The 26,444-nt window shown below is 58.4% G+C and overlaps 2 protein-coding genes across 2 annotated transcripts; one reads left to right on the top strand and one right to left on the bottom strand.

Annotated features, from left to right (window-relative positions):
- Positions 1-276: 276 nt before the first annotated feature.
- On the bottom strand, positions 277-7,290 carry DDX49 (DEAD-box helicase 49). Its single transcript, XM_079919033.1, has 13 exons — positions 7,139-7,290; positions 6,139-6,262; positions 5,435-5,520; positions 5,225-5,346; positions 4,696-4,883; positions 4,412-4,552; positions 3,596-3,671; positions 3,223-3,299; positions 2,949-3,046; positions 1,786-1,860; positions 1,069-1,157; positions 905-976; positions 277-813 (listed from the first exon to the last, which is right to left on the bottom strand). The coding sequence occupies exons 1-13, from the start codon at positions 7,251-7,253 to the stop codon at positions 625-627; spliced, it is 1,452 nt and encodes a 483-aa protein (XP_079775159.1). The 5' UTR covers positions 7,254-7,290; the 3' UTR covers positions 277-624.
- Positions 7,291-7,595: 305 nt separating this feature from the next.
- On the top strand, positions 7,596-24,950 carry COPE (COPI coat complex subunit epsilon). The gene is made up of 10 exons (XM_079919028.1): positions 7,596-7,755; positions 13,666-13,728; positions 15,636-15,736; positions 18,807-18,959; positions 20,172-20,225; positions 20,732-20,813; positions 21,962-22,117; positions 23,390-23,458; positions 24,531-24,605; positions 24,752-24,950. Exons 1-10 carry the CDS (start codon positions 7,630-7,632, stop codon positions 24,797-24,799), a joined length of 927 nt encoding a protein of 308 aa, XP_079775154.1. The 5' UTR covers positions 7,596-7,629; the 3' UTR covers positions 24,800-24,950.
- Positions 24,951-26,444: the final 1,494 nt, after the last annotated feature.

The following is a 26,444-nucleotide window of genomic DNA, read 5'->3' as shown; positions in this document are numbered from 1 at the left end:
GAGGGATCTCACCAAAACATCTGCATTTGCAGAGAAGAGCAGTTGCTATGCCCATTTTCCAGATGAAGAAACCAAGGCCCATATAAGGGGCTTCACCAACCCAAGGTCACTCGGCTGGAATGGTCAGCACTGCAGTTCAAAGCTTTGGGCCTGGCCCCACAGGAAAGGAGACACGGGGGATGGGGGGGTGGTAAGTGGTGTTCTGGGAGACTTGAGAAGTATAGGCAGTCATACCCTCCTCCCTCTGCCCCTGCTCCCCGAGAGTCAGACTGGGGAAGTCAAAAGACTCATTTATTGAGCATCTCCTGCAACGACACACCTTCGCTCTGGGGCCCCACGGCACCCCCAGGGTGACCCTGGGCTGGGGTCACTGCACGTGGACTTGGGTCCAACCTCATAGCCTTCTTTCCTCCTCTGCAGCCTGCCTCTTGGCCAGGGTTCTGAGGAGGGGCCACCAGGGGCTGCAGGGTGGGGTGGAGGGCTGCGCACTGAACGTGGGTGTCCGTGGGCTCCACTGAGGGGGACTGGGCAGACTAGGAGGAGAGATTATCCTGAGGGGAGGACCCTCCAACCTTCAGCTGGATGAAGGCGTCCCAGGCTGGGCAGACGGGGACCGTGTGGAACTCAGGCCGGGCCCTGAGCGGGTGCTGGGGACAAGCAGGCCTCAGGCTGGGCCCTGGATGGACACCCCCTGTGGCCAGCCCCACTGGCCTTCTGCCGCTGCAGTGCCTGCTCCACTTTCTCCTTGAAGCGCCGGTTCTTCTGCTTGATTTTGGCCAGCTCGGCCTTGCGCTTGGCCTCCAGGTCGGGATCCTGGCATGGGGAGGACCGGAAGGTGGCTAAGCTGATCGTCTGCGGGGAAGCTTGTGCCCCACGCCCACTCCACCACCGGCTCAGCCCTCACCTTCCCCTCCAGGATCATCTGCTTCCGCTTATTAATCTCTTTCTTTTCATCAAAGTTGGCTGCCTCCAGTTTCTGGGGGGTGGGAGGGAGAGGCCGTCTTGGGGATCACCGTCTTCCAGGAAGCACCCTGGGCCCCAAGGACCAGCCCCTTCCCCGACACTCACAATCTCACACTCCCTCCGCACCACGTTGACCTGTGTGAGGATCTGTAGCACCTCAGGTTCCTCCACCGAGAACTCCTCCAGCTTCTTCTCTGTGGGGACAGCAGGGTTACAGGGGGGCAGGCACGACATGGAGAGGGATTTCAACTATGTAGTGAGTTCCCTGTGTAGCAGGGCATGCAAGGCCATCCAGGGCCGTAGCAGATAAGGATCAGGTGGGCAAGATCTAAGATTTCAGACCCAAGGAAGGTATGTTGTCAGCAATACTATGAATTTGACTAGGGATTTTTTTTTTTTCCTGGAAACAGTGTCCTTTAAAGTCAAGACATTTCTGAATCTTAGGACAGTCTGTGCAGTGACTGGAGGTGCCCCAGAGGTTCTCAGTCTTGGCTACACATTAAACCACCCAAGGGGGTTTTTCAAACATGCCCAGGCCCGAGCCCTGGGGCTTCTGACTCATCCACAGGGACCACCCACACACTCTGGTCTGAGAAACCAAAGTCCCTTCCCACCAGATGTGGCTTTCAGCTGCTGAAGGCCATTGCAGAGCTTGTTTCAACAACTGGGCAAAAGAAACTTCTTTGAGGGTTGCATAAGAAGGAAAGCGCGGTTTAAGCCTGCTCACGTGAGCAGGCTAGCGGGTGTCTGATAGGGCTGAGTGGCATCTCACCCAGAAGCACCCGCCTCCCCTCCCCTCTCCTCCTCTGCCCCTCCACTCACTGATCTGCTCCTCGATGGCGTGTACCAGGTGGATGTCATACTGCGTCACCAGCGTGATGGCCTGTCCCTGCCGCCCTGTGGGGACACACCCAGGCTGTGTGCTGGAGGCCAAGACAAAGGGCCAACAGAAGCAGGTCCTGACCAGCAGGCGGCTCAGGGCTCCTCTCAATCAAGGGGAACAGTACAGGAGCTCGGTGGGTGAGTGAGTGACTGGAAATGAATAACGCTCAGGGCGTCAGGGCTCAACCCCCTGCCTGACCTCTGCGTAGTAGGCAGGTCTGTCCCAGGGGAGCTGCAGGACTCCAGGGAGAGGCAGCTCTCCTGCCAGCTTGGCCTTATCCAGGTGATGTGGCTGATTTCCCATTTCGGTGTGGCCGCCAGGGAGCCCAGGCCAAGTTCTGTCAGCAATAAGCCCAGACAGGCTTCAGCTCAGATCTCTGCACACCACTTTCTCCATTCCCCGTTCCTGTGACAGTGACTAGTGCTGGAACAGCACTGGCAGCTGGCCAGGCCCATGGCCCTCGGAGCAGCCCCAAACAGGTGTCACCTTCTTATTACCCATTGTTGGATGAGGCAGTGGGGGCCCAGAGAGCTGATGTGACCTTCCTGAGGCCACAGGGGAGGAGAGAAGGGCCAGGCCCAGTCTGGCCCCAGAAACCGTCTCTCTGCCCACTCCAGGTGTGAGAAAATCTCCTGGACTCCGCGCCCCTCCTGGGTGGGGCTGGGGAGCAGACACAAGGATGCCTCCTTGGCTCCTAGCCAGAGTCACAGCGAGGGGTTGAACTTGGACGGCAATCCCACAGGGCAGCGTCATACCCACCAGGACTCGTACACCTATTTGCTGCTGGGCATGGATTGGCAGCCCTGACGGGTAAAGGGGCCTGGGGTGAGGCAACAGGGAGTGGTGGGGATGGGGCCAGTGTGTACCGTGTCCCCAGGGGACAGCACGTGCCACTGCTAGTGCTGCTGGGGGTGAGAAGACAGAGCATCCCCACCTACGGTTTTGAAAGGCCGATTCCCCCAACTTGCAAGTGCTTCCTCTAGTGTCTTTCACCTGTGGCCTGTAGCCCTCCTGTGTCCCACCAGCTTGTGACTCTGGCTCCTCGTGGTGTGGGCAGGCAGAAGGGGCGGGTGCCAAAGGCTGCCCCACCCTGTGTGCTCACCTGCACGGGCTGTCCGGCCGACTCGGTGGATGTAGATCTTCGGGAGCCCGGGGGTGTTGTGGTTGATGACCACCTGTACCGTGGGAATGTCCAGGCCCCTGGAGAGAGAGGTCGGTCAGCACCTCTGTCCACGTGGGGAAACTGAGGTTGGGACTCACCCAAGGTCGTTCAGCAGTGAAGCTGAGGCTGCCTGACCCATGCCTGAAGCCAGTCCCTCCCTCTGGCCCTTTTGTGGGGGGCGTCATGGGGAAGGGAGTACCCTGGAGCTGCTCACCGGGAGGCCACATCTGTCGCGATCAGGATCCGGTAGATGCTGGATTTGAACTTGGACAGGGCGGCAAAGCGTTCTTTCTGTGCCGGATTGGGGAGAGAATTGGGGGTGGGGGGCGGGGTGTGAGGTGGCATCTCAACAAACGTTTGAGCGCTTACTGTGTGAGGCCTGGGGACAGGGCAGAGGCCAGGACAGTCTCCGCCCTCAAGTGGCTCACAGTCCAGTGAGGGAGATGACCTTGAGGAGGCCAGACTGGGGCAGACAGGTGGCAGGAAGAGTGTTCCAGGCAGAGGAAAGGGCCTGGGCAAAAGCTGGGAGAAGTCCCCAGGGCAAGGCTGGCGGGTGAGGGGATCTGTGGGGCCGCCCAACGCCTCACCTGTTTCATCATGGAATGCAGAGCCACGGTGGGGAAGTTGAATTTGCGCAGCATCATACACAGAATCTGACAGGTCCTGGCAGGAAGGATGTGCTGTCAGCCCATCTAGCGCTAGGGTCCTGGAAAGGTGCTCCTGGCCCTCCCACCCCCCGAGTCCCCAAGCAGGTGGCCCTGCACAGCTGGGGAAGGAGAAGCCGGGCTGCAGTGTCCTGCCCACTGACCCCTCCCCTGGCCTAAGCAACAAGAGTGGGCCCTACATCCAGACTTTTCTCTTCTGGTGGCCAAGAAATTCTTGGGGGCAGCAGTCAGGAGGTCTCCTCCACGTGCTGTGGACTGCCCTTCTACGCTGGCTCGGGCTAGGCTACTCTACAGCTCCTTGACGCTCTCCCTGAACGCCTCAAAGAATTTTGAAATCCCTGGGTCTGCGGAGAGGACAGCCCCAGGTGTTGGTGCTGATGTGCCGGGCCTCACTGACATCCTGAGACCACAGCGAATAGGCTGCTCCAGGGCCTTCGCAGCTGCTGCAGGGGTCTCCTGGAGAGAGCCTGAGGCCCTCAGCCCTTCCGGTTAAAGGCAGGTCTGAGGAACCCCAAATCCTGGCTCTGCCTTCAGGAGAGGTGACCTTGGCAAACTGCTTGACCTCTCTGAGCCCCCTTGAGTGCATCCTCTGAAACTGCTGGTCTGAGCAGAGGCCCCGGAGTGCCGAGACCATCTGTATGCCTCATACCTCCAACCTTGGGCCACCTCTCAGGCCTCCGTGAAGGGCTATGGGAGGGGCGCCCGGGGGATGGGAGAGGCAGGCCTGCCCACACTCACTTGCATGTGTTGGTGAAGATGATGATGGACCAGTCCTCGTGCTCGTCCTGGAAGTTCTGGATCAGGTGGACCAGGTAGGCATCCTTGACCTTCTCAGGCACTAGCAGGTAGCGCTGGTCCAGCTGTTCTACTGTGCGCACACTGGGGACAGGCGGGCCTGTTTCCCCTTCTGTTGAATGAGGCCAATAGCCCACCCTGCCCATGGGTAGTGACCTCTGTTGGGTGTGACCCCCACTTGGACTCCCGCCTGCCCTGCTCCCCCAGGAGCGTGGCTATGGACTCACGGGGCCTGAGCCTCCCAGAAGAAGGGCTGGTTGGTGGCCAGGCCCTGCAGCTCCCTCAGCGTGTCGGTCAGCGTGGCACTGAAGAGCAGCGTCTGCCTGCGGGCCGGCACAGCCGCCAGGATAGTCTCCAAGTCCACGGTGAAGTCAGTGCAGCCCTGCTCCAACAGCCGGTCCGCCTCATCCATCACCTGTAGTGCCGGCAGCAGGGGGTAGGGATCTGGGGTGAGGGTGCTGGCCGAGTCCTGACTACATGCCTGGGCTCGACCCACCTTCCCCATGTGCCTCCTTCCTGGTCTAAGATGTGGGCCCTAGAGCACTCTCCCTCTAGGTCTTGGAGGCCTTTTCCCTCACCCATCTCAGCTCCAATGTCACCTCCTCAGAGAGGCCCAGCCCCCAACTATCTTTACTAATACAGGCCCCCTTTTGTTGGTTCCTGAGCTGTTCTTATCACCATTCCCAGCGTGGTACTGGATGGCCTGTGGGACACACATTTCCCACATGGATGTATCAGGGCCCCAGGCTGACTTACCAGGAAGCGAATCTTTTTTATGCTGAAGGTATTGGAGCTGCGGAGGTGGTCAGCCAGGCGCCCTGGTGTGGCGATGACCACATGTGGTTTCCGGGAGAGCTCCAAGGCCTGGGCCACCATGTCTGTGGGTGGAGGGCGAGAGGTGGGGCTGGGTGGATGGTCTGAGGCTGCAGAGGGTCCATGCCCAGAGCCTCCCTGGGCCCCCCATACCCATGCCGCCGACAATGATGCAGTCTTTCAAGCCCAGAGGCTTCCCCAGGACCCGGAACTGCTCTGCGATCTGGTAGGCCAGCTCCCTGTGGGCATGAAGGGGCCAGCCTGGGTCAGATAGCGGTTTTGTGCTTGCCTCTCATTCCCATCTCCACCCTACGGCCTCCTGCCTGGACCCCTCCTGTTCACACACCCTCCGAGGCTCCCAGTCCCCTTTGGACAAAGGTTCTGATACTGAGTGTTGGAGGCCCCTTGTGGTCCCTACCCTCTCACTAGGCTGGATCCCCAAACAGCCCATGGCTTGTCCCCTGCCAGTCCTACCCACACTGGCCTTTCTTCTTCCCACGTCCTCAGCAATGGCCTCAACACCACAGTCATCAAAGCCTGAGACCCAAGTGTCAGTCCCCCCTCCCCCAGGGCTGGTCAGTGTCCAAGTCCTCTCCTCTCTGCCCCCAGCCCCAGCTCCGCCCAGGCCTTTTCTCTGCCTGTGTCCCTACTTCCCGGCCTTCCTACTTGCCCCTGAGTCAAGCCCTGTGCTCAGAACTTTTCACACACTGTCTTGTTAATTCTTCAGCACCTCTAAGAGGTGGGCATAATTTCTGTCCCCATCTTGCACACATGGAAAGTGCGCTCAGAGAGGTAAAGGCGCTTGCCCGAGAGAACACAGCTGGTTAACTCACCCACGAGGCCTTTGGGGCGCTCACCTGGTGGGTGTCAGGACGAGGCAGAAGATGCCATAGGGATCCTCAGACAGCTTCTGCAAGATGGGCAGGACAAACGCTGCCGTCTTGCCACTGCCTGTCTTGGCACAGCCCAGGCAGTCCCGACCTGGGCAGAGGGCAAAGCAGTGTCACAGGTGTAGACAGGTGTTGTATCGGGCACAGTTTACAGCAGCTAACATTTAATGAGCAATTACTGTATGCTCAGTACTGGCCTGTGCCCTTCCCGTTCCAAGCATTCTGACAACTTTCCATTTAGAGCAACTGACACGTTTTAGAAGGGCGAAGCCATTATAATCTCCATTTAACATAAGGGGAAACAAAGTCTCAAAGATTTTCCCAGGATACACAAACAGTGAGTATCAGGCTGGACTGGAACCCACATCCAACTGACCTGAGATACCTGCTACTAACCACGACCTCGTTTTGACTCCTTCCGGGGTATCAGGGTTTGGGAAACCCAGAATGTCCTCCCCCCAATCTGCATCCTATGCTCCCTACTGACTCCTTCATCCTTGTTTATTTAATGCCTCAATTTGTCACATCCTAGGCTTCCTGAAGGCGTCCCTTTAATGGCAAAACTGGGTTGGACCAGAGGAGTGGGGAGAAGAGCAGTCTAGGGACCAGAGCCGTGGATTTACCAGTAATCTTGACAACCTCAGTTTCCATTTGTAAAACGGTGATAGTAATCCAAGCTCTGCCGAATTTTCCCAGTACTATCTATCAGTTTTTCATCAAACTCTCCCAGTGCTCTGAGGCTATAAAAGTTTCAGAGATTACATCACTTGAGTGCAGACACACAGAGAGTCAGCCGTACACCCTAAACGCCGACACTGCCTAGTCTGCCTCCGGAACCCAGGATCGCCCGTAAGGGCCAAGACTGCCCTTCGCCTCACGGGGCCGGCGTGGGCAAAAGCTGCGAGAAGGCAAAGTGAGGTGACAGGAGCGGGGACGCCTCCTGGAGAAGAGGCCTAGCCATACTCACCTTCCAGGATGGCGGGAATACAGCCGAGCTGCACGGGCGTGGGCTGCTTCAAACCCAGCTGCCGACATTGTTCCACGAGCCAGGATGACAGCCCAAGCTCCGCAAAGCCAGCCATCCTCGCCGCCAGCCCAGTGTAAGCACCAGTGTGAGCCGTGCTTCCGGTGCGTGTTGATGACGTCAGGAAAGCCTTCCAGTTTATCGGATCTGCCTCCTGCCTGGTCCCACCCTTTGCAGCTCACTGCCATTCCTAGCCTCTACCACATCCTTACCACTCTTCCCCGAATCCCGTTGGCTCTCAGGATCGAATCGAATTACAGATGCCCTGCGAGACGCACTTGCGTCTCCCGCCCCTTTGACTCCCGTTTGAGTCTCCCATTGGCTCATCTCTAGGGATGAACGAGTAAACTACATTTCCCGGCGTGCCCCGCGGTGACTCCCTCCTTCCGGCCGACGTGTCTCTCAGTGGGAGTAGCGGGTGAGCGGCCAGTAACATGGCGCCTCCGGCTCCTTGCTCAGCCTCTGGAGGCTCCGGGGAGGTGGACGAGCTGTTCGACGTGAAGAATGCTTTCTACATTGGCAGCTACCAGCAGTGCATCAACGAGGCGCAGCGGGTGAAGGTGCGGCGGCTGCGGGGCTGGGGGACCTTGGGGGCGGAGGCGGAAGACACTTCCTGGTGGGTGCGGGTCGCGCTTTGGTTTTAAAAACCCTCCCTCTTCACCTCGCGCCGTTTCATCCCCGCGCCCCCACCACGCCGCCACATCTCTTCAGAGCGCGGTGAAGAATTATCCTTGTCCTATGACCAAACTCAAAGCAGTAATACTTTAACGATACTTCTCACTCTGAGCGCTCTCTCAGACTGAGCCTTGGGAGGCATTTGAGTAAGAGAGGGGTTCATACCGCTATAGTAATAATAACAATGGTAATGACACTACGCTACAGTAGTAATCATAAAGACAGCAACAACAATAATAGTTTCCATCTGTTGAGCACCCACACTGTGCCGCCATGCCCTCAATACCCGTGAAGTAGGAACTGTTGTTTATCCTCATTTTACAGGTGAGAAAAGGGAGGCTCAAGAGAGAAATGACTTCTCGCTCGTTACCCTGCCCCACTAACCAGGTTATTTCTCCCCAGACTTGCGCATTCATTCATTCACGCATTCCTCCTTGAGCATCTGTATGGGCCAGGCAGGATATCAGTGCTGGGCTCAAAGCAGTGACAAAATAGGCAAAACTCCCAGCTCTCTTGGAAGCCTCAGCTCCCAAGGGAGACAGACAGTAAACAAGTAAATAAACAACATGTCAGGAGGTGGTGCGACGGAGAGTGGTGGGAGTGAGCCTGGCTGTTTGAGAGCTAGAAAATGTAGCCCTTCAAGGCAGGGCCCAGGCAACCAGGCGGTGAGTGGGTGACAGGAGAGGGGGCAGCAGGGCCCACGAGCAGCACCATTTGAGGAGGCACATGGATGGTACTGTCACTTTGAGAGTGAGCCATTGGAGAATTTTTAAGAGCAGTGAACATGACAGGGTCTTTGCCAGCCCTCATGGTGTAGTGTCCTGAAAAGAGTAAACAAGTAACCAAGGAAGAGAATACACAGTTTTCAGTTTGAGTCCTCTAGGGGAGAGGGGAGATAAAAAAGTGCTGATCAGAAATGGGGGTGGGGGCTGCTTCACGTGGGAGTGGTCAGATCAGGGCTCTCTGACTGCCATTTTAACCTGTGACCAAACCTTGAGAAGGCTCTAACCCCATAAGTTGCTGCAAAGGCGCTGAGGCAACAGTGAGCTCCATGTAATCAAGGCATGAGGGTGGTGCGGCAGGAGTGAGGTGAGCACAGTGGAGGAGATGAAGAAGGAGGTGGGCAGAGTGAGGGGCAGGGCCTGAAGGGCCACAGCAGGGGTTTGGATTTTATTCTGAAGGTGTGGGAGGCCATCGGAGCGCCACACAAGGGAGTTGCAGACATCTTCCCAGAGGCAGCCAGAGGGTTGGGAGGAATTTGGATTCTGAAGTAAGGAAGGCTTGCTTTCCCTTCTGGCCTTTGGCAGTGAACCCCATGTCCCTGAGTGTCATCTGCATAATGGGGAGTAAAACCTCAAACAGACTTCAGTAAGAGATTCGGAATCGTTGAAATAACATTTGCATGACTGTATTAGTTTTCCATTGCCACTGTGACAAATTACCAAACGACAGCTTAAGTCAGGCAGCACACGTTTATTATCTCGCAGCTTCTGTAAGTCAGAAGTCCAACACCGCTCTCACCAGGCTAAGATCAAGGTGTTGGCCCAGCTGTGTCCTTTTCTGGAGGTTCTGGGGAAGAAGCACCTTCCTAACTTGTTCAAGTTGCTACCTCTTGGCCAGGGACCACCCTTAGCTCCTGGAGGCTTCTGGATGCTTCTCTCCAGTCCTCAACCCCGCATATCACCCTTCCATCTCAGAACCAGCCACAGGGTTCTCACTTGGAGTCTCTCGAATTTCCCGTTCTTCATTTCTTTTGTCTAAAAGTCCTCTCCTTTTAAGGGTTTCCGTGATTAGACTGGATCCTCCCAGATAACCCAGCATAGTGTCTCCATTTTTAGGGTCCATAATCTTAATCACACCTGTGAAGTCCCTTTTGTGACGTAACGTAAGCTGTTCACAGGCCCCAGGGACTGGTATGGACATCTCTGGGGGACCTTGTCCGTTTGGCGCCATGGTTGTTACATGCCTCTTTGCTGAGGTAGTGTAGACCATGAGAAGATTGAGACAGACCTGGGCTCAGATTCTGTCTCTTCTGTGTTCTCTCTGCAGCCAGGGCTGAGTCACTGCACCTCTCTGAGCCTCACTTTCCCCTCCTGTCAAATGGGAACGATGACATTCGTCTCAGTAGGGTCCCTGTGAGGTTCAGCGTTATGATCCGCCGTCTGTCTTCTGTTGTGTGTCTGTTCTGCTTACATTACAGCAATGTGTTCTTTCCGTCTTATTGTGTCATAATATGCAAACTTTACCTCCCTGCTGAAGGAATCAGCATGACGTGCTGTATGTAGAGAGTGATGGAAAACAAAGGAAACCAGATCGGCACTCTTATTTATTTATTTACTTATTTATTGGCTGTGTTGGGTCTTCGTTGCGGTGCGCGGGCTTCTCATTGCGGTGGCTTCTCTTGTTGCAGAGCACGGGCTCTAGGCGCGCAGGCTTCAGTAGTTGTGGCTCACGGACTTAGTTGCTCTGCGGCATGTGGGATCTTCCCGGACCAGGGAGTGAACCCCATGTCCCCTGCGTTGGCAGGCGGATTTTTAATCCCCAGGGAAGTCCCAACAGTTTTTTTTTGTTTTTTTTTTATATTTATCTTTGGCTGCGTTGGGTCTTCGTTGCTGCACACAGGCTTTCTCTAGTTGCGGCGAGCAGGGGCTACTCTTCGTTGTGGTGCGTGGGCTTCTCATTGTGGTGGCTTCTCTTGTTGAGGAGCACGGGCTCTAAGTGCATGGGCTTCAGTAGTTGTGGCATGCGGGCTCTAGAGTGCAGGCTCAGTAGTTGTGGCTCACGGGCTCTAGAGCGCAGGCTCAGTAGTTGTGGCGCACGGGCTTAGTTGCTCCACAGCATGTGGGATCTTCCCGGACCAGAGCTCGAACCCATGTCCCCTGCATTGGCAGGCAGGTTCTTGACCACTGCGCCACCAGGGAAGCCCTCAGCAGTCACTCTTGCTGGAGGCACGCTGCGGCCAAACCTCTGAGCTGGGGGAGCTACACCCTCTTTAGCAACGTGGTAAAGATGCACCGGCACCAAACCAAGAGATTCTACCTGACGCATCCAGAAGAGTGGGAGTCCTGTCCCTGCTGAGCCATCTGACGTGATTTAATTCTGGTCCACAGGCCACCTAAACCTTCTTAGGCAGCCTGTACTGGGTTGAATCGTGTCCCTGAAAAGATATGTTCACCCGGGACCTGTGAATGTGACTTATTTGGAAAAGAGTCTTTGCAGCTGTAATTCAGTGAAGGATCTCTAGACAAGATCAGCTGGGATAGACCCTAAATCCAATGACTGGTGTCCTTCTAAGAGAGAGGGTTGAGGCAGACAGAAAAGATGGAGGCAGAGGTGGGGGTGAGGCAGCCACAAGCCAGGGACTACCTGGAGCCACCAGAAGCTGGATGAGGCAAAGAAGGGTCCTCCCAGAGAGCCTGTGGAAGGCTCACAGCTCTGCCTGATCTCGGACTTCTGGCCTCCAGAACCATGAGAGAGTACGTTTCTGTTTCTTTAAGCACACCCCCCAGCCCAGCTGGTGGTTAGTTATAGCAGCCCCAGCAACCTCAGGCACCACCAGAGGTGGCGCCAGGTAGAACACCTGGTGTGTCTCAGTGCTGGCATCATGATGATGTTTGTTTCCCTACCTGTCAGACATTTCGCAAGTGCCCACAAGATGGCAGGCACTGCACAGGTGTTAGGGATGAAGCAGCTAAGAAAGCCTCCAGGAGCTGACCGTCGAGTGTGGTCAGGGGACACTGACGGCCAGTAAGGGGAGGGAACGTGATCCTCCTTGCCAAACCCCATCACCGACTTCCCTTTACAGTACCCCTTGCTCTCAGGTCTGGCTGCACCTCTGAGCTGTTTGAAGGCAGTTTGAGGCCACCTCGGGGTTGGACGTCGTTGGTGGGCATAAGCTTCCTGGCTTTTCTGGTTTCTGAGCTCCCAGGTGATTCTGATGAGCTGTCAGGACTGGGGACCAGACCACTCACCTGGTGGCATGCATCACAGTCCCTGGTGTTCCCTGGTCTGTACATCTGTCCTTGTTCTTACACCTCCCAGAAGCTCTTCTCTCTTTGGCTGATTGAGAGGGTCCTGAGCGTCTGTGTGTGGGGTCTCGGTGACCCCCCTTGGCAGTCCTGCAGGGTCAGTGGTGGTGCCTGTTTTACAGAGGGGGCAGCTGAGGCTCAGAGTTGCCTCTGGGACCCTGGTCCCCCACAAGGCATCCCACTGTGTCCCTGCTTCAAAGATAGCAACAGCCAACATTTGTCTCTTTTTTTACTGAGGGTGGTATGGGGACCCCAGGTGGGTTGTCCTCACCAGTGACCACCTCTGAGGGTCATTTCAGAGTTACTCATATAGAGGACACCGTGTTCCAAATCATGGCCGGATCCCCAGCCTGGCCACCAAGGCCAGAGCAAGCTGCTGGAACCCCCAGGCAAAGTTGGCCTGAGTCTGGCTGGGGCCAGGAGCCAGGCTTCTTGTTCGCAGTCTCCCTTGGCCTGGGAGGAGGACACGTTCAGCGCCCTCGCCCCCTCAGGCTGGGAAGAAGGCCTGGGGACTGGGAGTCTGGTTCTCAGCCTCGGGGGAGAGCGGTCCTGGCGTGCTCCCACCGGCGGGGCTCCAGAACATTTGTCCCTGTGCTCTGGCAGCTGGACAGGCTGTTCATTCTCTCTGTGCTTTTCCTCAGGCCCTGTGGTTTAGAGGTTGTTGGAGTAGTGACTCCAAGGTGGCCGGGCCCCCTTCCCCCACGTCACTTTCCTCTCCCAGCCCCCAGGTGGCCTGTCCCAGCACCCGCGTGCCCTCTAGGCTGAGTTGCTCTGTGCCACCCCAGGTGCCACAGGGCCCACAGGAAGTCAGCCAGCACCCTGGGGCGTGGTCCAAAGCTGCTCTCCCGAGGAAGGGTCCCTCGCTTGCCCGTAGCCTCGTGGGGGCCTCCCTCGCAGTCCCACAGTGAACCCTGTAGGAGGTCACCTCACACCTGCTTCTGGGTTCTGTGTGGTGGCTGGGCTGAGGGAGTGTGGCCCATGGGCCTCGTCCCCGAGTATAGGGCGGTCCCCAAGGTCTCACCCAGCCTGGCTAGACCCAGACATCGCTATGCTGGGGCAGCCAAGCTGAGCTCTCCCAGAAAGGTCCTCCGAGTGAGGCAGACCTTCATCTCTCCTGTTTGTCACGTTTAAAGAACGTTTTGAAACAAAAGCAGGACAGGAACAAGAGGCATGGAAGTATTCATTACAGAAAGTAAGTCCCTTTCGCACGTCTCCCGCTGGGTCCCATCCCTTCTCCAGTATCCACCATTCATGTCCGGATAGGAATCCTCCCAGGCCTGTTTGCTAGGCTTGTACAAACTTGGGCATCAGGGCATTCCCATACCTACCCCCACCCCCACCCCTTGCTGTCCTCGGACCACCCATACTGTTGAGCAGCTTCTGTTTTGATCCACTGCACCCTGGGGTCCTTCCGCCTTGACACAAGCAGCCACGTGTCCAGTGGTCAGAAGCGTGGGCTCTGCCCTGGCCCCTGCTGTGTGGCTGGAGCAGTTTCAGCACTTTTGGTGCCCCCATCCCTCACCTGAATGGATGGGGGTGACGGTCGAACCTCCTTTCCCAGGGAGATGTCAGGGTGGCACAGAATGAGGTGCCCAGCACACCGCATGCCCTCAGTGGAGGCTGCTCTCCTGCTGCCTAAGGTCATAGGCAGTTGAGAGCCAGGGCCGGGACTAGGACCCAGACTCCACTGAGAAAGCTGCCCACTTGTGGCCTCTGAGGGCCTGTTGGGCACGTAGCCCCCAAGAGTTCTGACCTGCTTTTCCACAGCCGTCAAGCCTGGAGAGAGATGTGGAAAGGGATGTCTTCCTGTACAGAGCGTACCTGGCACAGGTGAGTGTGGGCCCTTGACCATGACTGCCAACACCCTGGGGAAGGAGAGTAAGGAACAGAGTGTCGGCAGGGGCGGGGACCACGAGCAGCTGGTGTGGCCACCATAAGAAGGTGGCAGTGTCCCTGAGGCCCTGGAGCACCAGGCCAGAGGGCCAATGTTGAGATTTCTTGCTTTTCTTTTTATACTTAATCGATAGATTTCACTTGTTCAGTACAGTTCTGGGTTTACAGAATAACTGAGCAGATGGCAAAGAGAATTCCAAATGCCCACCCCCCACACGGGCATTTTCTCTTATTAACACTTCGGGTTGCAGGGTGCTTTTGTTACAATCAATGCAGTGATATTGATACTGTTACTAGCCAAAACCCACAGTTTAGACACTAGGTTTTTTTCTTTCTTTTATTTGGGGTATAATTGATTTATAATGTTGTGTTAGTTTCAGGTGTACAGCAAAGTGAATATGTTATACAAATACATATATCCACTTTTTTTTTTGGATTCTTTTCCCATATAGGCCATTACAGAGTACTGAGTAGAGTTCCCTGTGTTGTACAGTAGGTCCTTATTAGTTATCTATTTTGTATACAGTAGCATGTATGTGTCAATCCCAATCTTCCAATTTATCCCTCCTCCCAGACCCCTTACCCAACCCTGGTAACCATAAGTTTATTTTCTACATCTGTAATTCTACTTCAGTTTTGTAGGTAAGTTCATTTGTAGTCTTTTTTTAGATTCCACATATAAGCGATATCTTATGATATTTTTCTTTTTCTGACTGACTTCACTCAGTTTGAGAATCTCTAAGGCCATTCACGTTGCTGCAAATGGCATTATTTTGTTCTTTTTTATGGCTGAGTAGTATTCCATTGTATATATGTACCACATCTTCTTTATCCATTCCTTTGTTGATGGACATTTAGGTTGCTTCCACAGACACTAGGGTTTTTAAAAAGCAGCATTACCCTGATAATGCAGTAAGACTGCATTGTTCTGTTCTAAAAACAATCTGGACTCTGCAGACAGGATTGAATTGTGCCCCGCCCTGTTCCCACCCCAGACCCACCAGCCTCCCGCCAACCTCGTCCCACAGCCACAGCCATAGAGTGCTCTGTTGTGGGTACATGGCTCCACAGATGCCCCCACCTCACATCAGGCCTCGGGTGGCTTCCCAGGTCTGTTTGCATCTTTCCCTCTATGGAGGGTTCTGGAGCCTGATGGAACTTCCACCTTGTGGACCAAGCCCCCCTCACCACCCTCCCCCCACCAACCTCCAGGGTGAAGCTGGGGCCCAGACAGTGTGTGTGGTCCCCAGCAGAGTAGGGTGCCCCGGTGCGCCCCAGAATCTCCTTGGATGTGTTCATATATTCGTGTGTGTATATATATCTTTAAAAGATGAATACACGTCACTGGCAACGAAAATACTGAAACTACCTAGAAAGAAAGATAGTGAAAAATGGGTCCCTGATTGCAGTTCCCCTCCCTGCAGTGACCTCCCTGCTGGGTGTCTGTCGGTGGGGTGCATGTTCTGCTCAATAGAAGCCAGTGCCCAGACCACCTGCCCCTGGTGACACCACCGCACCCCACCCCCAGAGCTGGCGGGGCCCTCACCCCGTCACTTCACCACCAGGGGCTGAACAGTGAGCTGCCAGGGTCTCCAGCTAGAGCAGTGGGCAGCGTGGCACGACTAACGAGTGATGCTGTGCTGGCTTCCACAGCGCACTCCAGCGGGGATGGCACCCGTGGGCTGAGGGGGTCCCTGGGAGTGGTGGGCACCGGCCCCTGGTATTGGGGCTCCACCAGGGCAGTGCTAGAGCCAAGAAGCCCTTGTATGTTCCTGGGGTCTGAGAACACATAAACCCCACGGGGAGTTCGGGCAGAGCTGACAGCCTGCTTGTCTTGCCCACAGAGGAAGTACGGCGTGGTCCTGGATGAGATCAAGCCCTCCTCGGCCCCAGAGCTCCAGGCCGTGCGCATGTTTGCTGAGTACCTGGCTAGCGACAGCCGGCGGTGAGGTTGGGTGGGGGGCAGGCCTGGGGCACGGTGGATGGGCCTGGGTGGGCAGAGGATGTCTAGTTGGCATCCCTCCTCTGCCCTCTCACCTCTCTGAGCTTCAATTTCCCTCACTTGCTCAGTGGGAGGCTGTGATGGACCCTGCTTCAAGGGGGGCGGGGGGCTGGGGATCAGAGATGAGGACTTGTGTACAGATACCTAGGGACTGTGAGGGCCTCATTCTTGCCAGGAGGACCTCCCCTGGTACATAAGGGTGGGGACCCTGCAGCCAGTCTTCCAGCCATTGCTGCTCACCCACTGTGCAGGGGAGGGAATGGCAGCCACACCACGCATCGTTCATCTCCGCCCAGATGGAGGGTGGGAGGGGACAGCAAGTCTTCACCCTGAGCTGGGTGTGTCCACCTGTGCCACAGACCAGCAGTCATCAAACTCCCTCAGGCGATGGCCAGGAGAGGTGGGGTGGTCCGGGCTATGGGGACCTGGAAGTGCTGAGCATCCCAGGGCCAGGCCCGCCTGTTACCTGCTGCTCCGTTGGGGTCTGAGACAGCTCACAGTCCAGCCCTGCTGGCCTCAGATGGTTCCTGCACAGGCAGGTGCATGGGCTGTTCCTTGCTGGCTGGGATGCTCGCCCAGGTGCACGTGAACTCGGCTTCTGCAGGTGGGGGCCGTGTGGCCCTGCCTCACCTGTGCGTGGAGCACCAGCCTGACGCAGCAGGCCCCGTGGCCCCTCTGCACCTCGGTTTCCCCCGCCCCTCGGAATGGGCTGGTCTTGAGGCCCCCTGGGATTTCGGAGGTAAAACACTCCCCAGAGGGCGGCTGGGATGGAAGGCTGGGGCAGCACAGCCCACGACAGGGAGCCACTCTCTTCTGTGAGCCGATTCCCGCCTACCTGTCCCAGCCCCAGGGCCCTTCCACCACCCAGGCCGCCCCTCACAGCACTGTGACGCCTCACAGAGGGGCCCTCCCCCCCGATCTCTGCCCTGTGGAACTTAATAGACCAGGATGTGGTCATGACCTTGTTGGCAGTACGCTTTCCTCGGAGGCTGCTGCCGCCATCTGTGAGTCCCAAGTGTGGGTACGACTGTCTGCTGTGACCCCCACCTCTGCTCCTTCCTCGTGGAGGGCAGCGCCCTGTGCTCCACCTTCTGTGATCAGGCTCCTTCGTCCACAGACACTTGAAGGATTTACTCAGAGAGGCTTAAGCCGTGGCAGCTGAATGGGGACTCCCAAAAGACATGTCCATGTCCTGACCCCCAGAACCTGTGAACCTGACCGCATTGGAAATGGGGGTCTTTGCAGATGTAAGTGGTTAAGGATCTTGAGATCATCTTGCATATAAGGTGGGCCCTAAATCCGGTGACTGGTATCTTCATAAGAGATGGAAGAGAAGACACAGATGCGGAGGCTGCATGAAGATGGAGGCAGAGATTGGGGTGAAAGAGACACAAGCCAAGGACTGCTGCAGCTCCAGGAGAAAGGACCAGGACCGATCTGCCCTTGGAGGGAGGAACCAATCCCGCCAGCACTTTGATTTTAGACTGCTGGCCTCCAGAACTGGGAGAGAATAAACCCCTGTTGTTTTGATCCCCTGCCTGGTTTGTGGGCTCTGTGACAGCAACCCCAGGACACTAAGACAGGCAGCCTCCTGAGGCCATCCCTTCACCCTCTCTGTGCACGTCTCTAGCTGGGGTGACAAACCCCATTCTCCTTTCGGAAGGGGAAGGAGCCCCAGGGCTGCTGTGAGCACTACAGAAAAGAACCCGCAGGAAGCCCACGGCGTGGAGCAGGCGCTCGGGAAAGCAGAGCGGCTCTTGATGCATCCATCCTGGCAGTACAAACCACCCCATACAAACTGCCCAGCGAGCAGGTGGTGGAGAAAGTGCTGGAGCCCGCAAGGGTAACCACAACGTGTTCCGGGAACAACGTACAGCACTGAGGTTACAAGGACAAGAGCAGGCACCGTGTTCACAGCCTGTGTGCCAGGAGCCAGGCAGGAAGCTTTGGGACGTGGCCTTGGGGCTCCTCACGCCAACCCTGTGTGATCCCCGTGCACAGCCCTTCTGTGCAGAGCGGGGAAGAGACTCAGATTTGAAGTCATTTGTCCGTCAGGCACTCTCTGGTGGGCGCAGAGGGAGTGATAGGCACATCCCTGCCCTCCAGGGGCTCTCGGGTACACAGGCACTTGGCCACCAGCCCCCAGCAACCCGCATGAAACGTATGCGCTTGTGTGTCCCAAGCCAGAGCATTTGTCCAGCAGTGACACAGGGCCGGGCCCTTGCCTCCCTTCTCTCATTAACCGCTTAGCAGCCCTTTGAAACAAGGAGTTGCAGCTCCTCGTTTCAGTTAAGCAGACCGAGACTCTGGTGTCCTGTGGCGGGTGAGGGCGCCCGGCTGGTCCTCGGGCAAGCCTGAACTCCAGCCTGCTGCCGGCTCCCAGCCCCCAGTCGCGCATGACGTGCACTTGCCGGGAGCAGCCTGCACACCAAGCTCGGGAACCGGGGGCAGCCACCCTGTCAGTGGGGTGTCGTCCTGCACAGCCGCCCTCAGGACCCAGGCCTGACGCTGACCGAGGTAGATCAGGACCCTCTGCTGAGACCACTGGCCTCCTCGGGAAGTTGGTGACGTCGCCAGTGTGAGGTTTACCTGTGTGGCCTCATGTCCCTGTGGAGGTGTCCCCATTGAGCTAGCCTGTCCCTGTGCATCTGGGGCGGCGTGGACACCTCAGCCCCCGAGCACTGAGGGCCAGTGGAGCTCGAGACCTGGATGGTCGTTTATGCTGCTTCGTGGGCAGAGCCAGGCATGGCCCTTCCTGCCCCACACGCCCCATTGGGCCTGGAGCACCCAACCCCGCTTCTCCTGGCCTTGGTTTCCGTGTTTATGTGAGGGGTGAGGAGTGCCTGGTGGGGAGGTGGCGAGAGTGGCACCTAGTGGGGCCTGGCAGAGACAGCTGGGCCTATCCTGCCCTCCGCTGCTTTGTGCCCCAGGGGGCCTGACTCACCCTCTCAGGGCCGGTCGGAGAGGCCGCCTCCCGCCCCTGCCTCGGGCTCTGAGCAGCTGCATCTCGCAGGGATGGGATCGTGGCCGAGCTGGACCGGGAGATGAGCCGGACCGTGGACGTGACCAACACCACCTTCCTGCTCATGGCTGCCTCCATCTACTTCCACAACCAGAACCCAGATGCAGCCCTGCGCACCCTGCATCAAGGGGATAGCCTGGAGTGGTGAGTGGCTGTCCTGCACTGGGGGAACGGCCAGCGTGAGTGGCTCCTCTGGTGTCCAGGCAGCTCAGGGCCTCATCAGCCATCGTCATAGGAACGGCAAGGGGGGCTGCTCTGAAAGAGAGGGGCTGGGATGGGGCATGGGCCTCCCATTTAGGCTGCAGCTCTTGTTCTCCGTCCAGGAGACACACTTTTCCGCATGGCTGGGCCATTGCTCTGAGGACACATCACCCGGGGCTGAAAACCCTCTGTTCCCAGGAGCAGAGCAGAAAGCACCTTTGTCTCTGCCTGAGATTTCTGCACCCTCCCTTCTCCCATGAAGCCTTGTGTTTCTCTGCCTTGGGCCCTGCGTTTCCATGTCCTCCCTGGGCCCCACGGACCCTCCTCTGAGACCGGCCCTCAGGGCACTCCGGGCCTGGGCACTGGAGCGCCCTGCAGCCTGCTGTCGGCTCCACCCCCACCCCAGGAGGTGGCTCTGGGCTGTGCTGTGTCCGGCTCCCTGCAGCCAGGACTCCAGCCCTGCAGGGTGCAGCCATTCTCCCCTATGAGCGCTCTGGTTTCTGCCTTCCCTTGGTTAGTTGGTCACCACGTGTTCCTTCATTTCCGTTTATGTCCCACCTGATCCAGAGAAGGGTTTGCAATAGGCATGTTACACGGCTGGTGAGGCAGTGCACCCCACGAATGTTTCTCATGCTTCTCCTCGGGCTGGTCTGGGTGCTGGGTCACGTTCTGGCGGGAAAACTCGGGAACAAGTGGCCACATCAGTGATCGGTGGTCACAGCTGTCTGGGCTCGAGGCGAGGGGCTGTGGGTGTGGGCGCTGAAAGCATGGAGCAGGTGTTCCCCTGCAGCACTTCATCTGGGACTCTGGAAAGGAGACGGGGGTACAGATGGGATGGCCAGCCACGGGGCGGGCAGGGAGCGGGCCACAGGCCTGGGGACCCCGTGGGAGCTTCCGGCCCAAGCACACTCAGCAGAGACAGGTGGAAGTGCAGGGCCTGGGAAGCGATGGGGTGCTCAGCCCAGCGAGCAGCGCCCAGGTCTGAGTTTGGCCCAGCTGGGCTGACAGTCAGCCTCAGTGTTCCCCTCTGTAAGGCGGGGCTGGTGGCCTGAGCACTCAAGGGGAGGTTTCTGGAAGGTGGTGCTTACACAGAGTGAGCCCCTGTTGGAGGATAAAGTGGGGTGGGAGTTCACTGACTGCCCGCCCTTTCCACAGCATGGCCATGACGGTGCAGATCCTGCTGAAGCTAGACCGCCTGGACCTCGCCCGGTAAGCCCCTCCCCACCGGGGCTGCTGGGCTGTGGCCTGTGCATGGGGGGGGGTATCTTAGCAACGGCCAGGCCATGTTGGGACCCTGTGTTCTCCAGCAGCCAGGCCGCTGTCTTCAAGGGTGCACGTGGCATGGGGACCACCCAGAGCCCTCCCCCTGGCTCTGATTATCAGTGACACGAGTGTTTCTCCATTTATTTCATTCTAGTCCATTGGGGTGACTGCACTATTGTTTACCTTCTCGTCTCTGCAGGGTGTTGCCTGGGACAAGGGGCGTCACTGTCTGTGCCTCAGTTTCCTTCTGTGAGGCAGGCAGTGGGGCCCATCTTGCAGGGTTGGGGTGGGCTTTGCAAGCACGCAGAGGCATGTGCAGCCGTGGATGGGGGGTGGCCAGGCCGGGGCCTGAGGTCCTGGGGCCTCGTGAGCAAGGAACTCGGGCTGGGGTGGGGCACAGTGACTGGCCACTCAGCTACCGGGCACCTCCTGCCTCTCTCCTCTGCCCCCAGGAAGGAGCTGAAGAAAATGCAGGACCAGGACGAGGACGCCACCCTCACCCAGCTGGCCACCGCCTGGGTCAGCCTGGCGGTGGTGAGTACCCGGCTTGTGTGCGGGCATGAGAGACAGGAGTATCCGGGAGCCAGGAGGTGGCGGCGACCCCCTGTGTGCAGCGCTGGCTGCTCCTGTGGGGAGGGTGCAGGTGGGGTTCCACAGACGTGCTGGACCTCCTGCTTTCTTGGGGGCTAGTCCCCTGGAGGAGCCCCAGCACGTTTTCCCCCTCTCTCGGGCTTGACCCCTTCTGGCTCCTTGCAGCCGAGAGGCTTGGCCAGAGCCAGAGTGAACAAACTGGGGGTTTATGGAACCGGACTCGGCGTACCTCTGCCTGCACGTACCCGCTCCCGCCCCCCAGCCCGGGTGCACGGAGCCAGCCAGCTGGCAGCGCACCCTCCTCTGGGGTCTGGCCCTGCTCTTGGCTGCTGTCAGCTTGCTCTCTGGGCTCCCAGCACAGGGTTGGTGCCCGTATCCCCCTCACGCTTTCCCCCCTGGAGCCAGCCCCCCACCCCCCCGTGCCTGGGCACCCCTCTCCTGGCAGCAGGCCCCATTTCTGGATTTGGACATTTGGCTCCCTTTCTCCGAGTCGCCTTTGTACGGGCCTTTTAAATGGTGCTCCTCGTATGTGTGCATCTGCACATCCTTTTGCGGGGCTGAGGCCTCACCCCACAGTATCCATTCAGTTTATTGGGACAAACCCGAACAGCTCTCTCCCATAGCCTAGCAGTCTTTCACAAGCACATCTTGGTCTCAGGTTCCCCTGCAGGTGTGGCGCTGTGTCTTTACCAGGCGGACAGAACCTTCTTATTCTGAATTCAGGCGGTCGGGGTCATGGCTGCTGGAGCAGAGGCCACCCCGATGGGCCATGTGTCCCAGTGGTCCCAGCTCAGACCTTGACCCAGCTGCCCATGCACTGATTCTCCCTCTTGAAGCCGAGGCTTTCGAGTCTATAAATATAGGGCTTGGGGAGCCGGGTTTGAGGGGGTCTGTGTACCGCTTCGGCCCCTTCACAGCACTAGCTGCACAAGGGTCTCTTCGGGGAAGGGGGCGGTGTCCAAAGACTGCCTGCCGTGGGCCGGCTGCACTGAGATTGTCTCCACAAAGTGCTGAGATCCCTCCAGGAGGGAGCAGGCAGGGTAGGGCCGGGCAGCAGGGTGACAAAGCGGTGATGCCAACTGTCCCCGCAGGGTGGTGAGAAGCTGCAGGACGCCTACTACATCTTCCAGGAGATGGCTGACAAGTGTTCGTCCACCCTGCTGCTGCTCAGTGGGCAGGCAGCCTGCCACATGGCCCAGGGCCGGTGGGAGGCCGCGGAGGGCGTGCTGCAGGAGGCTCTGGACAAGGTATGGGCAGGCGCAGCCCCAGCCCAGAAACAGGTGTACCACAGACCCCATGGCTTGCCTTGTGGCCATGTGGGGATTTTAATGCCATATCAGTTAAAACTCAGGATTGCAAGCTACAATCCTGATTCTAACTTCTCTTGGAAATGCGAGGATCCCGTCAGCCTGGGCCCCCGTCGGCCTGAGCTGAGCAGACCCACGCTCTGTCTCCTCTTCACTGACACCTTGGCTACCTGGCCAGGGGCCTTTCGTGGTGATCCCTCACCTGGGTCTGTGCTTGGGAGAGACAGCTCCCGTTTGCTGCCGAGGGGAGAGCAGGCTGCCGACGGGATGTGTCACCTCTGCCCATCCTTGTCGAGCAGAGGGCCTGGAGCGCTGCACTCAGGGCTGCCGCAGTTGTCTTCTCACGGCTGCCATCTGAAACGTTGTTTGATATAATGAGACACTGACACCAGTGGGAAGCTTTCTCCATGCTCATCTCTGCGAGGGGCCGAGCTATCGTCAGGTTGTTGGCCGAGTGGGGCCAGGCTGAGGGGAGTCAGTCGGGTGCTCCTGCTGGCTGGTGTCGTCAGGCTGCCCGTGTGGAGTTGCCTCGCCTACCAGAGCGCCCCGTGCTGGTGGGGAGAATGCGGGTCTCTGCAAAGAAGGGCAGCATGGGGTGGAGCCAAATCTGTGCAGGAGGCTTGGGTCCCTGCAGCCCCTCGAGCCTGTGGCGCCCTGCATCCTGAGCGGCATGTCCCTGCCTTGCCCCAGCCAGGGGCTCTGGCTGGGGTTCCTGGCCAAGGCAGCGGCCGAGCTGATTCCCAGAGTTCCCTGTGCCTCAGAGCCCAATATGGGCGGGTGGGGTGAGGTCACCCCCTTGGAGTTTCTGGTAATTTCCCGCAGCTTCCTGCCAATGCCCCTGGGGAGCAGGCAGGGCGGGAGGGGTCTGTCCCACGGTCTCAGGCTTCATTGCAGCAGGAGGAGCAGCTAGCTGGGCTGTGATAGGTTGAGGCCGCCTTGGTCTGGACTCCATTACTTTGAGATTTGTGATAAAAACGCCCCTCCCAAATTGCGACAAGCAAGGGGGCTCTGTGTCAGACTGGTCTGCACGTGAAGCAACACGCTCACTGGGAAAGCAGCCGGTGTGGGGAGGCAGAAGGGAGGGCCCTGAGGTCACTGTCTTGTGGAGCGGCCAGTGGTGGGGGCGTGCTGGGTCTTGCAATCCCAGCCCTGCTTGAGATGGGGGCCTGGAGGAGCTGACCCTGCCTGTCTGGTGTCCCCTTGTGTTGCCAGGACAGCGGCCACCCTGAGACCCTGATCAACCTCATCGTCCTGTCCCAGCACCTGGGCAAGCCTCCCGAGGTAGGACCCTCCCCACCCTCAGCCAGGTGCAGAGTGTTTTCCGGCCCTCACGGTGCCAGCCTGGGGTGGGCAGGGGTCTCTGGTGTGGCCCCGGCTCTAGAGGGAGCTTGGGGCCTCAGGGTCTGACCTTCAAGATTGGCCTGGCCTTGGGGCAAAAACCTGTTCCCCACGAGTGGGTGCAGCTGAGATCGGCCCCGGGAAGCTGGCATTGCAAGTACTCTCCCAGGGTCCCCATCCTGGTCGGGGCTGCAGGTCAGCTGCTCTGTGGGTCCTACAGACAAGTGGGCTGAGGCTCAGGGCTCGCAGGCTGGGACTCAGCCTGTGCCACCTCAGGATTGGGGGCGGACACCAGGACAGAGAAACAGGGCTCCGGGGAGCAATCCTGCTGAGCCTACCTGGTCTGAGGGCGGGGAGGAGGACGCTGGGGCACTGCCCCATTCAGGTGTCTTGCCCAGCCGGCCAGGGGCCTGCCTCAGGGCTTCATGATGGTCTGTCACCAGTTTCTCGAAGAAGAGCCCCCCAGACAGCCTCAGGGCTGGGGTGGTGCAGGACAGATAGGACCACTCTCCCACTCACTGCAGAGACATCCCCAGACTCTCAGTTTTGGAGAAACAGAGCCAGACAGACGCCCCTAGCCCCACATGGTCAGGGCTGAGCCTGGCGGGTAGGGCAAGGCTGGGAGCGAGGGCCCACCTCTGAGGTGTCGCCATACGACGTGCCCAGAACAAATCCACCTCCTTTCCCAGCCCCGTGCTCCCTGACCTGCCTTCCACTCCTGGCCTCCTGCCTCTCCCAGGGCCTGGGTCCCTGCCCAGCCCGCATCCCTGAACCTGGTGCATGCTTCGCGCATGTACCAAGTGCAGGCTCTGTGCCAGGTGGTGCTCCCCACCCGCCAGGGTCCTCTCGAATTCAGCATGGTTCCGGGGCGGCAGGTTGTGATGGAGAAAATGTGGGGAAGCCAGGGCTCTTGCCTGGGTCTGGCCAGGTGGCCCTTGTTTCACCCCACTCCCTACCCTGCAGGTCAGAGCCACCATGGAGTCCCCATATTTAGCTAACCTTGCCTCCCCCACAGGTGACAAACCGCTACCTGTCCCAGCTGAAGGACGCCCACAGGTCCCACCCCTTCATCAAGGAGTACCAGGCCAAGGTGAGCTTGTGCAGGCGGCCCGTCTCTGAGCCCTAGACCCCCGAGGCTCTGCCAGGCAAAGCGCAGACCTTGGGGCCTGGCTCACAAGTTCTCGCCTTTCTCTGCCCACCCCCATCCCCCTTCCCCGCCCCCTATTCACGTTGAAGGAAAACGACTTTGACCGGCTGGTGCTGCACTACGCCCCCAGCGCCTGAGGCCGGCCCCAGACGCGTTTCTGGAGCTGTGGGGATACAAGGCCAGGGCTGTGCTGCCCTCTCCAGCGGGCACTTGCCGTTTGGCCAGAAGCAGAGGCTGGAAGCCCAGTCCAGCGCCCCCTTTTGTCAATAAATGTCTCCACTCCAGGTATCCCCACCGGATCCATGTTTGCTCTAGCCATTTTGAGGGGAGCATGTGGGAACCAAGGCTCAGATGGGAGGGGCCTGGGCACCATCACCCAGGGCCGTTGCTGGGAGGGGGCCCCGGTGACCAGGGTCTGTGAGCAGCAGCTGTACGGACTCCCCTGCCCTCAAACAGCCACCTCATGTTGCTGAGCTGCAGGCGGCACAGCCATGTCCCCCAAGCCCAGCTGGCATCCAAGGAAACTGCAGCACAGAGAAGTCACAGCCATCACAAGGGGCCCCAGGATTTGAACGCAGGACCCCTGGGTGGTCTGCAGGTGGTGAGGGTGCCAGAGCACTCAGGCTCAGCCAAGTGGGGGGGGTGTGTACCGGGTCCTCACAGGAGCGAACATCAGCCGCCCAGACCCCTGCTCCCTGCTGCCCTGCGGTGAGTCATGAGCCGAGACAGACCCCCTGTGGTCGGGGCTGTGGGTGCCGGAGCGCTGCTGTGGGTGCCGGAGCGCTGCCGTGGCCAAAGCAGCGAGCTCCCTGCCCAGAGAGAGAAATGCATAGTGAGCGCCCCTCGATAAGAAGAAGCTAAGGGCTTCCCTGGTGGTGCAGTGGTTAAGAATCTGCCAATGCAGGGAACACGGGTTCAAGCCCTGGTCTGGGAAGATCCCACACGCCACAGAGAAACTAAGCCTGTGTGCCACGACTGAGCCTGCACTCTAGAGTCCGCGAGCCACAACTACTGAGCCCATGTGCTGCAACTCCTTGAACCCCGCGTGCCTAGAGCCCGTGCTCCGCAACAACAGAAGCCACCGCAATGAGGAGCCAGTGCACCGCAAAGAAGAGTAGCCCCGCTCGCCGCAACTAGAGAAAGCCCACACGCAACAACGAAGACCCACGCAGCCAATCAATCCGTTTATTAAAAAAAGAAAGCTAAACAACAGAGGGAGGGAGGGGAATGGCAGAGGCCTCTGGGATGAGGTCACCATTGAGCTGTGTCCACCAAAACAAGAAGAAGGATCTGCCAGGACAGGTTCTGGGGCGACGAGCATCCTGGGCAGTAGGAACAGCCTGTGCAAAGACCCTGAGGCCACACTGGACTCAGTGAGCTGGACAGGGCTCTGTCTCTGGGCCAGTGTCTGGGTGGGGAAAGAAAGATACTTGGGCTCCGAGAGCCTGGCTTCGGAGGTGGCCTTGGGAAACCCTGTGCTTGATTGCCAAGACAAGACAGAGAGCAAGGGACCCCCAGCATCAGGACCCACCCCCAGCCCCTCCCTGCCTGGCGCGGATGCCCCAGGGCAGGGGCATCAGTCAGGGGCAGTGGTGTGTAGGGGGAGTGAGGGCTGAGATGAGCTCCCTGGGGCCTGCCCTTTCAGGTGGGGCAGGGTATGGGTGCCATCCTTGGGACCTCGGCAGCCCCTCACTGAGCCCCTGGTGCCTGGGAGCTGTTTCTCAGCTGCCAGCACCAGGAGCCACTTTCTGTTTCCGCTCTGTACCCACACATTGGCAGCCT

This window comes from Stenella coeruleoalba (assembly GCF_951394435.1).
Source record: "Stenella coeruleoalba genome assembly, chromosome: 3".
Taxonomy (NCBI): domain Eukaryota; kingdom Metazoa; phylum Chordata; class Mammalia; order Artiodactyla; family Delphinidae; genus Stenella; species Stenella coeruleoalba.
The sequence above is the reverse complement of the archived record's forward strand: the minus strand, read 5'-3'. Positions and strand labels throughout refer to the sequence as shown.

What these genes read in the sequence shown, in the direction of transcription:
- DDX49 (XM_079919033.1), bottom strand. Translation starts at nt 7,253, where the DNA reads ATGGCTGGCTTTGCGGAGCTTGGGCTGTCATCCTGGCTCGTGGAACAA. An exon ending in TTCTGGGAGGCTCAGGCCCC is followed by an intron (nt 4,553 to 4,695) that starts GTGAGTCCATAG and finishes GCCTGTCCCCAG; the next exon opens with TGTGCGCACAGTAGAACAGC. An exon ending in TGCGGAGGGAGTGTGAGATT is followed by an intron (nt 977 to 1,068) that starts GTGAGTGTCGGG and finishes CCCACCCCCCAG; the next exon opens with AAACTGGAGGCAGCCAACTT.
- COPE (XM_079919028.1), top strand. Translation starts at nt 7,630, where the DNA reads ATGGCGCCTCCGGCTCCTTGCTCAGCCTCTGGAGGCTCCGGGGAGGTG. An exon ending in ACAGAGCGTACCTGGCACAG is followed by an intron (nt 13,729 to 15,635) that starts GTGAGTGTGGGC and finishes TCTTGCCCACAG; the next exon opens with AGGAAGTACGGCGTGGTCCT. An exon ending in CAAGGGGATAGCCTGGAGTG is followed by an intron (nt 18,960 to 20,171) that starts GTGAGTGGCTGT and finishes CCCTTTCCACAG; the next exon opens with CATGGCCATGACGGTGCAGA.